Source organism: Tupaia chinensis, unplaced genomic scaffold (genome assembly GCF_000334495.1).
Source record: "Tupaia chinensis unplaced genomic scaffold, TupChi_1.0 Scaffold000661_1, whole genome shotgun sequence".
Taxonomy (NCBI): domain Eukaryota; kingdom Metazoa; phylum Chordata; class Mammalia; order Scandentia; family Tupaiidae; genus Tupaia; species Tupaia belangeri.
This window is the reverse complement of record NW_006160183.1, coordinates 152,855-168,086: the sequence shown is the minus strand read 5'-3', so window position 1 is coordinate 168,086 and position 15,232 is coordinate 152,855. Positions and strand designations below refer to the sequence as shown.

At 39.6% G+C, this 15,232-nt stretch overlaps 2 protein-coding genes across 3 annotated transcripts in view; both read right to left on the bottom strand.

The window, feature by feature from the left end:
• STPG4 (sperm-tail PG-rich repeat containing 4) overlaps window positions 1–728 on the bottom strand; it is a 40,454-nt gene extending 39,726 nt beyond the window's left edge. The window contains exon 1 of the mRNA XM_006159878.3: window positions 612–728. Within this exon, the coding sequence (XP_006159940.2) occupies window positions 612–689 (78 nt within the window). The 5' untranslated portion in view covers window positions 690–728. The remainder of the gene's footprint in view (window positions 1–611) is intronic.
• Window positions 729–8,295: 7,567 nt separating this feature from the next.
• CALM2 (calmodulin 2) overlaps window positions 8,296–15,232 on the bottom strand; it is a 25,102-nt gene continuing 18,165 nt past the window's right edge. Inside the window, exons 3-6 of one of the 2 annotated variants that reach the window (XM_006159876.3) lie at window positions 11,124–11,267; window positions 10,928–11,034; window positions 10,407–10,542; window positions 8,296–8,933 (exon numbers count right to left, since the gene is read on the bottom strand). In XM_006159876.3, the coding sequence (XP_006159938.1) occupies window positions 8,905–8,933; window positions 10,407–10,542; window positions 10,928–11,034; window positions 11,124–11,267 (416 nt within the window). In that variant the 3' untranslated portion in view covers window positions 8,296–8,904. The remainder of the gene's footprint in view (window positions 8,934–10,406; window positions 10,543–10,927; window positions 11,035–11,123; window positions 11,268–15,232) is intronic. The other variant, XM_006159877.3, reaches the window with a different exon arrangement.

Here is a 15,232-nt window from a genome sequence, read left to right as displayed (position 1 = left end):
TTGGCCGGCCCCCCCCCCCAATAGCAAAAAAAAAAAAAAAAAAAAAACCTCTCCAAAAAAAAAAAAGAACTGACTCAGTCTTCATTTCTGTGGATCCGACTGGTAAAAAAAAATCTCATTTGTTTTAATATATAGTTCTGATGGCAAGTTGAATAAAGTTGTTTATTGTCTGCTTTTCAAAAAAAAAAAAAGCAGCTTCAAATATTTTGTAAATACTAAAGTAGGAGGTAGCGCGAACAAATGCGTCTGATAGACTGAGGAAGGAAAAACCCATTCTCCTGGCACACAGAGGGGAAAGGGAAAGAAATTTAATCATCTTACAATTAGTAGTAGAAAGAAGGAAAAAAAAATACAGAAATTAGGGGCGCAGAGAAAGTACGTGTGAGACAGCAAAAGAAAAACAAGTATTAAATTAAGATCAGGAAGAAAGAACTGCAGGTATAGACTGAGGACAGGGAAAGAAAAGTAGGACGACAGAAAGTGGGGCGGAAGGGGGGGGGCGGAAGGGGGGAGGCACAAGGGCATGGGATTAGAGAGGAGGGTGGGGAAAGGTCAGGGAGTCCTGACAAAAGGACCAGCAGCAAGGGCAACAAAAGGACGACTGACTATACCGGGGCCATGACGAACGAATCTCCAAGCCGGTCTTCCCTTACTGCGGTGGAAGTGAGAGGGATGATTGGTTGATCCATTGTGGCCTCCTCTTCCTAGGCCCAGGCTGGCGTCTGGTTGCTAGGAGACAACTCGGGTCACGAGCTCCTTGACAAACGCCAGGAGCTCGCCAGATTTGTCTCTCCAGTAATGGGGGAAGGGAGGCGGACTCGCACATTGAGACCTCGCGCAAAGCCAGCGAAGAGGAAAGCCCTTGAGAGAGGGTCATACATACACATGTGTGTTAAGAAAATCTAGTAGGAAAAAAAGAAAATCTAGTAGACTCTGAAGTAGTCCCAAAGCCCTTGGGTATCTAAATCAACGGAGGCTTGGCCTCACCCATAATTTCCATTAGCCCTGCTTCCAAATCAGCCCCAAACCCACTTCCCAGAGAGGGTATATTATACTTGGAAAGCATACTTAGCTTTAAGGCAACTCCACATTTGCACTTTGTTTTGGAGAGTTTTTTGCCATAGGGCGCGTGCGCTTGCCAGAAAGGCAGAGACAGAGAGACAGAAAGCCAGAAAGCCCCCAGGGGGATGGCCACACCACAATCCCTTCTCCATTCTCTAGGGATCTTGGGCTCGCACACAAGCCCTGAGTGAGTTTAAGCCACCGAGTCCAGGACTTGAACCGCAGTCAACTACATGGGAGTCCAGAGACGTAGCTATTACTCCATCTCCTGGTCCCAGCACACACTTTCTAAGATTATTTCTAAACTCCTCCAAATATTCGTAAAAATTATGTGTTGGGGGTGTGGTGATATCACTCCCTTGCCTCTGATTGAAACAGTAGAGCGAGCACTAGACACAACAGGTTTCACTTGTGATGAAACCAAGGACCAGCCTTTCTTCCCTTCACTTTTGAGTCTCACTTGACTATCTTCCCACACTTTCCAAGTGCTCGTGTCTTTTCTAAATCCTTACAGGGTAGAGAAGTGGAGTAGGGTTCTCAGCATGACCATGCCTCACTGGGGAGTACTTTCATCCTCTCCCTGTCTGGACAGCACACTCGCTTTCTGGCAAAAATCCAAAAGAAAAAAGGGAAAAAAAACAAACCTTCTCATTCTTTTAATTTTATATGATAGAATACCTACTTCGTTCCAGAGATTTCACATACTTCAATCCTTCACTACAATACTACAAAGTATTATAGAATAATAGTCCCATTTTATGGATGAGGAAAGAGGCTTCTTTGAATAGTCAAGAGTTGACTAAGCATCGTAGTGAAGTGGCAGAGCCAGAATTCAAAGATCTGTCGCCACAAAGCTCCACTGCCCACTACATCATTAAGTGCTTCTCTTCCAGAACTTGATTGCCTAAGGGCCAGTGCACTAGCCAGAGAGAAGCACCAACTGGGGTATGTTCGCACCACAACCCCTTCTGTATTTCTCCATCCTGTTGCACATGGACACACATGCACACACATGAGGCTATTTTTCTAGCCATTGGGGCAGGATTCCAACTGCCACCAGTCACTGGGATTCCACTCTCTTAACCACTAGGCTACAGGGCTGGCCCACTTTCCCAAGCTTGTAATTTAGACTTAATTCAACTCCCATACTTTCCCAAAACCATCTTAGTCACGTGCATACACCTTTCAATTAAAATTACATTTGCTATATTATTTACCAATAATCCAACCGCCAAGTCCAATGAGTATTTTCAGCTCTTACCACACTTGGCCTTCATTTTTTTTTTTTTTTTTATTGTCAAGAGGGCAGATGTACTACCCAGACAAAACAGGGAGAGAAAGCACATATCCTCCTGAGTGGGTTATGGTCACACTATAATTCCTTCACTTCTCTGTCCTGTCCAGATTTGGGGCATACACACACAAGTGCCCTGTGTGTTTTCCAAGCCAAGACTCAAACCATGGTCAACCATGTAAGATCTGGTTCCCTTAAGCACTAGACTACTACCAGTCATTGCTGTGCCTTAATTTTTCATTGCTGCATTGACTACTGTACTCTACTCTTTAATCCTTCCTCTCAGGATTTGATAGTTGTATTTGCTGATTTATTCTGTGCTTGTTTCCCAGTCTATAAAGAGACGATAATAAATCAGTACACACCCACATGGGGTTATTGTGAAGATTAACATAATTGAGTAAAATATTTGGAACCATATTTGGCACCCAGCATTCAGTAAATATGGGCTGCCAATGACCTTTAGGACAAAAGCAAAATTTACACTCTAATTTCTAACCCCTCCTCCCCCCCTCATGCTCTCTCTGCATTTGCAAACCCCAAACGTGTGTCTTCACATCTCTGTTCTTAACATATACTATAGTATTCTACACAAAATGTTATGTTTTTCAACTCCTTAATCTCAAGAACAGTCCTTTAGGAACCAGCAGATGGTGAAATGGTTACGTTGCTGAACGCCCGCATGGCCAACTGTGGTATGAGTCCAGGACCGAGGCTTGAAACTCACTCCAGGCATGTGCATGTATCCAAAATCCCAAGGAGAATGGTAAGGGATTGTGGCATGGCTACCCGCTCCCTGGGAGGGTGATTTTTCACTGTCTCTCTCCATCAGGCACATGCACCCTATAGCAAAAATCTCTCTGGAGAAAATAAAAGTCCTTTCAAACCTAATCCCAAAGGGTTCTGTGCCTATCTTAATAGAGAATTCATTTTGACACATGACTTTTCCTCCAACTTCAAACATATCCAAAACAGATTGAGTCTTTTAAACATAAACACTTGAACAGTTTCCCCTCTGTAAGTAAAACAAGTGAATGGATTAGTGCATTGCTTTTCAAAAACTGGTGCTTATGAAAACATCTGGAGACAGTGTTAAAATGAAGACAGATTACAATTTGGGGACAGAGCCTAAATTTCTACAATTCTAACAAGCTCCTGGGTGATTATTTTAATTTTATTACCATTATGCTTCTTTAATTTGACCAGAGAGAGAGAAGGAAAGTGAGAATGTGAGCTGCCAGGGCCGTTACTCAAATTGCTATGAACCATGTGGGAATCCAGAGCTTTAATCACCATGCCACCTGCTGGCCCCTAACATCCCCTTTAAAAACAAAAACCAGGCATGACCAGCAGGTGGTGAGATGGTTAGGGTGCTGGACCCTCAGGTGGTCAACCTTGGTTAGGGTTCCAGACCTGGGAAAACTCATGCCAGGCCTGTGTGCATGCCTGTCCAAAATCTGAGAATGGAGGACTAGAGATTGCAGCAAGACCATCTCCCCTAGAGGGTGATTCTTGCTTTCTTTCTCTGTCTCCCCCATGAGCACATATGCCCTATAGCAAAAATCTTTATTTTTGGAGAGGTTTTTACTGTAAGGCGTGTGTGCTCACCAGACACAGACAGGAAGCGAGAAATCAACCCCCCCCCAGGGGGGTGGCCACACTGCAATCCCTTCTTCTCCATTCTCCTCTCAGGAACTTGGGCACGAATACACATGCGCCCAGTTTGAGTTTAAGCCACTGGGTCCAGGACTCGAACCACAGTCGACTACATGGGAATCTAACAACATACAACTGCTGGTCCCTGCAAAAATCTCTTAAAAAAAAAAGAAAGAAATTAAGGCACCTAGTTTAAAATGAAGACGAAATCAGAAAACAGACAGGCAAATAAACACCAGGGTTACACCAGGGTTCTCACAAATGTTGAGATGAATCAAGTCCATCCAGGTGCCTCATTTCATTTTCTTACTTTGGTTGAGCCTGTAAAACTGGCTCAGCAGACTAGGGACTGGTGCCCCAGAGACATAAAGAATAAAAAAAGGAACAGAGAAGTCCAGAAACTCATACAAAGTATGAAACTGAAGAGAAGGGAACATCTAGAAAATAGCTTAAGTATCTTAAAAATAGAAACAGAATAGGTCAATGATTTCAATGACTTTATCCATTAAACAGATTAAGCATATAGGGTAAACAAAAGTTTTAAGAAAACAGTCTCTTGTACAGTATCACTGAGACTTATTTTTAAAGTATCATTAACAGAATTTTAAAGGGGGAAAAAGCATTTCTCTTTGAGAACACTATAAATGAAATCTTAATACTGTTTTTACCGTGCATCCGATATTTAACCCTCTCCTGAAAACTTCAAGTGAAAAAATACATCCACAGTTGATCATTAACAACAAAGGTGATGCGTTTACTGGTAGAAAGATTATCCGAGAGCAAATATGCCACAGATGCTAAGGCAAGAATTACCAATTACTACAATCCTGCTATTGTAAAATATGGATAAGACTTGACAGTGTTAGTATTTTAAAATCATAGTCCTCGGTTCAAATGTGATAGTATAGGAAGCAGTGGAACTTGTATTTGAATCCAATCATCACTTGCTCAGTTATGACCAGTTTAAATTATGTAACCATTCTACATTTGATTTCCTGTAATCAAGGTAACGTGGGATCAGCAGTTGGCACAACGGTTACATCGCTAGACTCACTCCCACACATTTGAAAGCGGTTTGAATCCCAGACCCAGCGGCTTCAAATTCATGCCGGGCGCATGTGCATGCATGACCAAGATCCCAAGAGGAGACTGGGGAAAGGATTGTGGGCTGGCCATCCCTCCAGAGGGTAACCTGTTTCTCTGACGAGCGCACATGCCCTATAGCAAAAATCTCTATTAAAAATTTTTAAAAAATTGGAAACCAGCAGTTAGCGTAATGGCTATGTTGTTGGACTCCCACGTAGTCGACCGCGGTTCACGTCCCAGACCTAGTGGCTTGAAACTCACGCCGGGCGCGTGTGCGTGCGTGCCCAAGATCCCGAGAATGAAGAAGGGATTGCAGCGTGACCATCCCCTCTGGGGGGGTGATTTCTAGCTTTTTGTCTCTATGTCTCTGTTTGTCTGGCGAGCGCACGCACCCTTATAGCGAAAAACCTCTCAAAAAAAAAAAAAATCAAGATAAATCAAGATGACACATACTTTAGGACTTTTATAAAGATTATAATATAAAATCTGTGAATGACATAAGCATTCAAACATTTTCTTTCACCTTGTTACCCATACCTTCACATCAATTTATATAAATCTCAAACTAGAATGCCAGAGCCAGCAGGCTCATAGAGGTTACATCACTGCACTCCTGTATGGTTGCTGGGGTCTGAGGCCCAGACCTGGTGGCTTGAAAATCACACCAGGCACATGTGTGTATGTGCCCAAGATCCAGGGAAAATGGATAAGGGACTATGGCATCCCCCTGGAGGGTGATTCCTCACTTTCCCTTTCAGTTTCTGTCTCTCCAGTAGCAAGCACACATGCTCTAAGGCAAAAACCTCCCCCCCCTCCAAAAAAAAAAAAAAAAAAACAAAAAACCCCAGAAAATTACCAACTAGAAAATCACACAATTCCTTCATTTTACAGGGTCACAATCAGTTTTAAAGCATAGTTATATTAATTCGGACCAGCAGTTTGGCGTAATGGCTATGTCACTGGACTCCCACATAGTCGACCATGGTTCGAGTCTCGGACCTTGGTGACTTAAACTCACGCCAGGCTCGTGTGTGTATGCATGCCCAAGATCCCAAGAGGAGAATAGAGGAGAAGGGATTGAGGTGTGGCCATTCCCCCTGGGGGTGATTTCTTGCTTTCTGTCTTTTTAGCAAGCGCACACACCCTATAGCAAAAACCTCTCCAAAAAAAAAAAATAGTTACATTAATTAAACACTTATTGTAAATGCCAAGGACTAGGCAAAAAGCTTTACACCTTCATTATTTCACTTAACCTTTTTAAAAAGACTGGCGTGAAAAAGAAAAAAAAAAGAAAAAGAAAAAGAAGAGTGAGAAAACAAGCTATCATTATACCTGGTAAATGGGTATAATTGAATGCTGGGATAATAGACCTCTTTCAAGTTCACTCACAGCAGTTATATGAACACTGCTGCAATAAAAACCCTAAGCCCATATTTATTTAAAACAGCCTGGAGATAATACCTCAACAGCCAGAAACCTGACTCATCTCACCAAGTACCTTGTCTGGATCTTTGACTGAACTCTTACTGCTACTAATGCAGTGGGATGGAAGAACCAAAGTAGAGTACACATCATATTTAATTGATTACCTCCACAATGTATTTACAAAAATGGTGTGGTGGTTAAGGGTGCCTGACTCCTACATGGACGACTGTGGTTTGCTCTCACTCTGTGCCTCCTCTGGTCAAATTTTAAAAATAAATAAAATTCTTTAACTGAAGGGGAAAAAAAAAAAAAAAAGACTTCCTTCTTGGGATCACCTTTAAAAAAAAAAGTATAACCCTCATCAGGACTATCAATGCCTATAACTTTCCAATCTCTATTTAAAACATAATTCGCTTTTTCTTCACTAACCACCTAGTTTCCTAATTTCAAGTAGAACTAATAACACTGGTATTAAAATAGTCAAAGATGGGGCAGTAACCTTCCAGATAATTAACTGCTCCCTGTGAAATTGAAAATCTTGCGGCTACAAAAACCAGGTAACAATTATACTCAATGTCTAAATCTTGGTTCTAATTTAGGGGGCCAGCAGAGGGCGTGGTGGTTGAGGGCACTGGACTCCCCATATGGCCAACCATGGCTCGAGTCCTGAAACTGGCGGCATGCTTTCTCGCTTTCTCCCTCTCTCTCTGGTCAAATTAAAATAAATAAAGTTAAATACATTTTTGGGGGAGAGCGCATGCACTCACAAGAGAGAGACAGAGAGATGGAAAGCAAAGAATCACCCCCCATCCCAAGGGGGATGGCCATGCAGCAATCCGTTCTCCTCTATTCTCCTCTCAGGATTTTGGGAATGCATGCACATGCACCCAGCATGAGTTTAAGCCACCAGGTCCGGAACTCAAGCCGCAGTTGACTATTGGGAGTCCAGCGACATAGCATTACACTAACTGCTGGCCCCAAATAAAATAATTCTTAAAAAAAAAAAGTTTAAGAAACAAAAACTCTGATAACTACCTTTGGAGTAGCATAAGTTATAGAGAATGCAATGATAGAGCATGTAAAACATGAAACAAGACTTAGTTACTTTTAATCTGCTCCTGATATTTTTGTAAAACATGGTTGCAGAAAGGCAAGCAAAACTGAAAAGTCTGTCTTAATATAGAATTAAAATAAGTATGTGAGCAGGTGGCATGGAGGTTAAGGTGCTAGATACTCCCACATGGCCAACCATGGTTCAATTCCTGGACCTGGTGGCTTGATTTCTCTTTCTCTCTCTCTGGTCAAAATTCTTTAAAAATAATGAATGAGTAAATAAAATTAAAAATAATTATTAAAAAAAAAAAAAGCACAATGTGTAGATTAGAAAACAGGTAAAAATCATAATGACCCCTTTGTTCCTTACTAGTTCTGGACTGTTTAATTTTAGATATTTTAAAAAAATCACTGCACTGCTGAAGTCAACACAGACAATTGGACACCAAAGCTGAAATAAATTAGAAGGGTGGGAAAAACTAAACATGATTCATGTGCCAATTCCCATGCTAGGTACACTTAATAAAAAAGGTTTTTAAATATTTCACTTAAACTTTTTGAAGGAAGTTATCATCATTTAAAAATTAAATACCATCTGGAATAGGGAAAAAAATACTTATCTAGATTATATGAAGGAGAAACCAACCTCACACTTCATTTTCAAAATGATTTGATTTCAACGGTTAATTAAACAACTCACATTCAGAGCAACAGTTGGGTAAATTGTAATTTTTTTTATTGGAAAACAAATATACAACTTGGAATGGATTTGAGGCAAATTGTGCCATAAGCAGATTTTCTTTAAGTGGCTAAACAAAGTTTAAAAAGCAAGTAACAATAAAAGAAAATGTTTCTGGTACAGGACCAGCAGTACAAAAAAATAGTGTACGAGTACCTGGATAATACACCCGTTTTGCAATAGTGCAACTTTTAAGTACATATTGTTGACTGTCCATAGTCCACGCAGAGTTACAACTCCACACTTCAACAACAACATGCTGACAGTTCCTAAAGAAAACTACTTAAAAAAGGCATAACCTAGATGTTCCCTCATTTGACCAACTCCATCTAAGTTTAGATGTGCAGAAGGGCTTAGATATATCCAGAGTAAGCCACATGCAACATGTTACTTGATCAATTTTCTAAAATAAGGTCTCAGGACAATGACAGTAAGATAAGGAAGAAAACATGGAGGAATGAGTCCTAATTACTATACATGCATATCTTTTTGACAGGAGGGAGAAACCTTTTACAGATAAGTTACAAACAAAGAAAAGGCAAATAAACAATTTTGTACAAGAAATTTAACACATTCTGTACAATGGTCTTCACTTTGCTGTCATCATTTGTACAAACTCTGAAAAAGAAGTGCACAAAAAGTTGAGTTAATGCCAAACACTGGGAAAGCCAATCACATTTACTTAATCACTGAGCACTCTGCATTCCCTTTTTTCTTTCCTCATAATTGTCATAAAGTACAGAAGAAAGCTAGTTCACTGCCAAGGCTGAACTTCATAAGCCACAAGTATTGATGAATAAATCAAATTAAAGCTTCAGAAAATTAAAAAAAAAAAAAAAAGGTAACATTCTTGGTTGAGCCTTGAATTTTAAGTCTGTTGGGTTACAAAGTCAGTATTTTAACTTCCATGGTATCTACTAAAAGTTTAAAACTCTTTGAATGTTACATTTTATGCTATTTTCTAAACTAAATAGGTTCTATAATAAAAAATACAAGTGAAAAAATATAAAGTAAATGGAAATCTTCTCAATTTTTACATGCCTTGTTTCATGCCAAGGCAATCCCAAAATTTACTGTCAGATAGGATACTTTTGATTTGCTGCATATGCAAACAGTTTCAAACTAATCCAATTACTGGAAAAAAGAAAACTAGGAAGGAAAGAAAGTCATCTTTTTTTTTTCTTTTTTGAGAGGTTTTCTCTATAGGGCATGTGCGCTCGCCAGACAGACAGAGACAGAGAGACAGAAAGCAAGAAATAACCCCCCAGGGGGCATGGCCACACCGCAATCCCTTCTCCTCCATTCTCCTCTCGGGATCTTGGGCACACACGCACACGCGCCCGGCTTGAGTTTTAAGCCACCAGGTCTAGGACGCAAACCGCGGTCGACTACGTGGGAGTCCGGCGACATAGTCATTATGCTAACTGCTGGTCCCAAGAAAGTCATCTTAAAATCATATTTTAGAAAATTCAAAATAAGTTTAAAGCTTTCCTAACTATTCCACAATCCTTACACAAAAATTATACAATGCTTTTCAAACCTTAACATGGACATAAATCACTAAGGAACCTAGTTTAAAAATGCAGACTCTAGGTTCAGGGGTGGAACTCAATAGTAAATATTTCTAAAAAGTTCTCACGTGACCATGATGTTGCCTAGTCTGCAGACAATACTCTGAACAGCAAAAGGTTAGTAAATGTAAATATTTTTACACTACGTTTTTTTAGGCGGAAAAAGTCACTAATTTTGACTTATCAGATACCTAACAAGAAGCTCTAACTTGGGGCAGGAGGTGGCATAGTGGTTAAGGCACTGGACTCCCTCCACATTCTACCATGGTTTGAGTCCTGGACCTCGCCAGCTTGGGATTCACGATGGGTGCCATTTGTGCACAGCCAAAATCCCAAAAGAAAAAGAATGGGGAAGAAGGAATTGCAGCATGGCTACTCCCCCAGAGGGTGATTTCTTGCTTTTTTTGTGTCTGGTGAACACACGTATCCTACAGCAAAATTCTCTCTTTAAAAAAAAAAAAAAAAAGGCTCTAACTTAAAAACAAAGCACGGAATGAGTCAATAAGAATGAAAGACTTGCCTTCATAGTTTACTTGACCATCACCATCAATATCTGCTTCCCTGATCATTTCGTCAACTTCTTCATCTGTTAACTTCTCTCCAAGGTTTGTCATCACATGGCGAAGTTCTGCTGCACTAATATAGCCATTGCCATCCTAGAAAGAAAGTGAATAGAATGAGTGAAACAAGAGTCGGAATTCAGTAAGTACTGAATTTCGCATTAGAGAAAAATATACTTTAGAGGTCCATACAAACTGAAGAGAATCTACAATTGACCTATAAACTGAATGTCACTAAGAGCCAAGCAAGTATGTCCTATATTAAAATCACTATTTTCTAATAATTCCAAAGTCAAATAATCCCTCTTTAGTCCAAGATTAATGCAATACATAAGTTATTAGGAATTGCAAATTTATACTGAATTCTTAAAAAGTTTGTTCGATTTAAAATATGGAGGTAGATTATCAGAAAAAAAAAACTTCCAATATCATTGCACACTCAAATTAAAAATCAATATATTTTGTCACTAAGCACCTTTACCTTATCAAACACACGGAATGCTTCTCTAATTTCTTCTTCACTGTCTGTGTCTTTCATTTTTCTTGCCATCATTGTCAGAAATTCAGGGAAGTCAATTGTGCCATTACCTGAAATCGTTTGTTTCATTGAAACATTAAAACAATATAAATACTATTTCTTCAATTCTCCCAACCCTCCAAATTTAAAAAAGATTTACCATCAGCATCTACTTCATTAATCATGTCCTGTAACTCTGCTTCTGTGGGATTCTGCCCAAGAGACCTCATTACAGTTCCCAATTCCTTTGTTGTTATAGTTCCATCACCATCCTTGTCAAATAGTGAAAAAGCTTCTTTGAATTCTATTGGAAAGACCACAACCCATACAGATAGGTTAATGATTTAAAAAAAATCACCTTCTGAAAAAAACATATTAACTTCTAAATCAAAGACTTATATTAAAATAGCACCTGAAATGGACTTTTTGATTCTTAGGGAATTGTGGGGGGACCAGCAGATGGCATAATGGTTATATCACTGTACTTCCACGTAGTCAATCGTGGTTCAAGTCCTGGACCCAGTGACTTAAACACACTGGGCATGTGTGCATGCGTGCCCAAAATCCCGAGAGGAGAATGGAGAAGGAATTGCGGCATGGCCATCCTCTCTGGAGAGTGATTTCTTGTTTTCTCTCTCTCTGGCTCTTCAGTGAGTGCTCACACGCTATAGTAAAAATCTCTCTAAAAAAAGAAAAAACAAAGAATTGTGGGAAAACCTTATGGTAATATTTTAAACATCTCTGGTCAACCATACCAATATATGCTCATAATGATCTACCAGAGTTTTTCAGTTATAAATCTCTCAAGTGGGCAGGCCTTATAGCCTAGCAGTTAAAGGAAAAAGATTCCTCATAGCCATCAGCAGTTATTTTATTTTTAGTTCACATTTTTTAATAACACAGCATAGTTTACATTACACAAGAAGGCTCTGCTGATGAGAACATGCTGAAGATTCAGTTGTGTCAGTTTTCTTTTTCTTTCTTTTTTTTTTTTTGAGAGATTTTCACTGTAGGGCGCGTGCACTCGCCAGACAGACAGAGAGAGACATAGAGACAGAAAGCGAGAAATCACCCCCCAGGGGGAATGGTCACGCCGCAATCCCTTCTCCTCCATTCTCCTCTCGGGATCTTGGGCACGCACGCACACGCACCCGGCCTCACATAAGATCTAGAAAGGATTTTATTACATACAGGATAACCATTAGCAGTTATTAATCCAGGTACCAACAGCTTACAAAATACTGGGCACTCATGTTCAAAATTTTGACATGGGGTTTGGGGAAAAAAAAAGAGGGATTGTAGTAAAACCATACCCATCTGGGGCAGTACTTTCTACAGCTTTCTGGTTAGTGCTTGTGCCTTCTGGCAATTTAAATAAATAAATTAAAGTTTAAGAATCTTATAGGTAAACTCCAACATCTAGATCAGATAAAAGTAAAATTATTTTAGGTCTTTCTCTCTCTCTCTGCCAGCAGGCACTTGCATTCACCAGAGAGATACAGGAGGGAGAGAGAGAAAGTACCTCCTCATTGAGGTGTGACCACACCACTCCCTTTTCCTCCATTTCTCCCATCCTGTTAGCAAAGTATTTTTTTAAAAGGAAAAGAATCAAGGCCCCAAATGAATGGCTTCTCTATTTTCCACTTATATTATTCTATGAAACACAATTCAAAATTATATATCTAACCTATACTCACAATAGAGAAGTAAAACTGGTACCAAACACAAGCTAGAGAGTAATTACACTATTTGCATTATGTTTACAGTTAGCCTCAAAGGTTAAAATTATACCTAAATCAAGTATCTGATTTAAAAATGCTAAACTATAAACTTCAAAACCATGCAATTGACTAATTTTCTTTTCCAGAAGGTAAAGAGACTATCACACCAAATAATCTGGTATCAGCAGTGGGCTGATTAAAATATTAATGTTTAGTTATATAGCTAAGAGTTATACCATTGAGGATAATTAAAATATTAATGTTTAGTTATATAGCTAAGAGTTATACCATTGAGGATAATTTTGATCTTCCTTTAGAATATAAATACCTATACTTGTAAAAGGATAAAATACATTTTCCTTAAGATCTTTTAAGTATTTATTAATCCACTCTTTTTTTTTTTTTTAATTCGACCAGAGAGAAACACAGCCAGAGAGAAAATGAGAAAGCAAGCCACCAGGTCTGGGATTCGAACTGTGGTCAACCATGTGAGAGTGTCCAGCATCTTAACCACCACAAAACCTGCTGGTCCCATAAGATTTTTAAAAAGAGTCATTCTATTTAACTTTATTTATTATTATTTCTTAATTTGACCGGAGAGAGAATGAGAGAGGAAGAGAGGAAGTAAGGTCTGGGACTTGAACCATGATTGGCCACAACGCAACCTGCTGGTCCCTTCCCTTAAGATTTTTAAGAACTTCTTATGGGGGACCAGCAGTGAGCGTAATGGCTATGTCACTGGACTCCCATGTAGTCAACCGCAGTTCGAGTTCTGGACCTGGTGGCTTAAAACTCATGCTGGGCGCGTGTGCATGCCCAAGATCCTGAGAGGAGAATGGAGAAGGGATTGCGGTGTGGCCATCCCCCCTGGGGGGTGATTTCTCACTTTGTCTGTCTGGCGAGTGCACATGCCCTATGGCAAAAACCTCTCCAAAAAAAAAAAGAATTTATGAAATTATGTTGCTGCTTCTAGTTCATCACAAATGGAAAGCTCCTGGATAAACACACTTCAGGCTAACTGGCTTTGCCATTCATTTTATAGATACAGAAACTAAAACAGATTAAACTTGGTATTGGCAAGGTCAGACCTATAGGTTAATAACAAAGCTAGTACCTTCCAAGTAATGTACTTCATGAAAGAGAATAGACCCTCTTATAGCAGACAAGTAACAAAAGCAGTTCCAAAGTTGATGGGGCCATTTAGCTTCTCCAACATATATATATAGAAGAAATTAAATTCAAATTTTAGTTACATTTTAATTGCTTGCCCTTATCACTCTCCAAATTTTGGAAGGCAACACAACTATCAGTTTCCTTTCTCCTAACAACCCATTAAAATTAAAAATCCAGCTGGATCCCACATGACCAACCATAGTTGGCATCCTGGGTCAGTAGACACACACTGATGTGTGTGCACGCACACACACCAGATCCTGTTGGGATAGAGAAATGGAGGAGGGACTGTGGTATGACCATGCCCCATTGGTGAGTACTTTCTCTGGGTAACACGTGTCCTCTGGCAATAAAAAAAAAATTATATCTCCTGGGACCAGCAGGTGGCATGGTGGTTGAGGTGCTGGACACTCCCACATGGCTGACCATGGTTCAAGTCGTGGACCTGGTGGCTTGCTTTCTCACTTTCCCTCTCTATCTGTGCGTGTGTGTGTGTCTCTCTCTGGTCAAATTAAAATAAATGAATGAATAAAATTAAAGCAATTCTTTAAAAAAAAAAAAAATTACATCTCCTACCCTTTCAGCTCAAAATGCTATTAAGTTCACCAAGTCACCCAATCCAGCTGCCCAATCCAGCAAAGTATGTTTCAGTATGTGAGGCCACCATGGCACTGAAATGAAAAGCAGACTGGACCCTGACTGCCTGGGGTTCACATTTCTAGTTTTACCACTTATTATCAATATTATCTGGGAAAATTACTTAATTTTTTTTTGCTATATGTGTATAATGTATCTACTCCCTAAATTTAAGAATTAATTTGTATAAAGCACTTAATCTCTGGCAAGCAAGTGACAAGAAAAAGATTGTCTAGTTTCTTTCTGCAGTATCCAACACTACACTGAAAAACTCTCAATCTTTTCCTTGCTTTCAAAACAATACTTTTTCTTCCTCCTATACAGTGGCAAAGATTCTTGTTCCTGGGGCTGGCAGGTGGTGTGATGGTTAAAGGTGCTGGACTCCCACATGGCCGGTCGCAGTCTGAGTCCCAGATCTGGTGGCTTCCTTTCTCTCACTTTCCCTCTTTCTCTCTCTCTCTGTCCTTCTCTAGTTAAATTAAACAAACAAAAAAAGTATATACACACACACAAATAAAGTTAAATAAAATTCTATTTAAAAAGATTCTTGTTCCAGTCTGTCTCTTACATATAAATATGACCAATTTTATACCCTGCCTCCCACCCTTGGCCATTTCACCTATGCCCATTTACAATAGACTTAACTTGGGTCTACTGCATATGAAAATGAATTCTATACTACTCAACAAACCTAGGCATACAAGCAAAAGCTAAGGAGCCACTTTTGAATCTTTCCCCA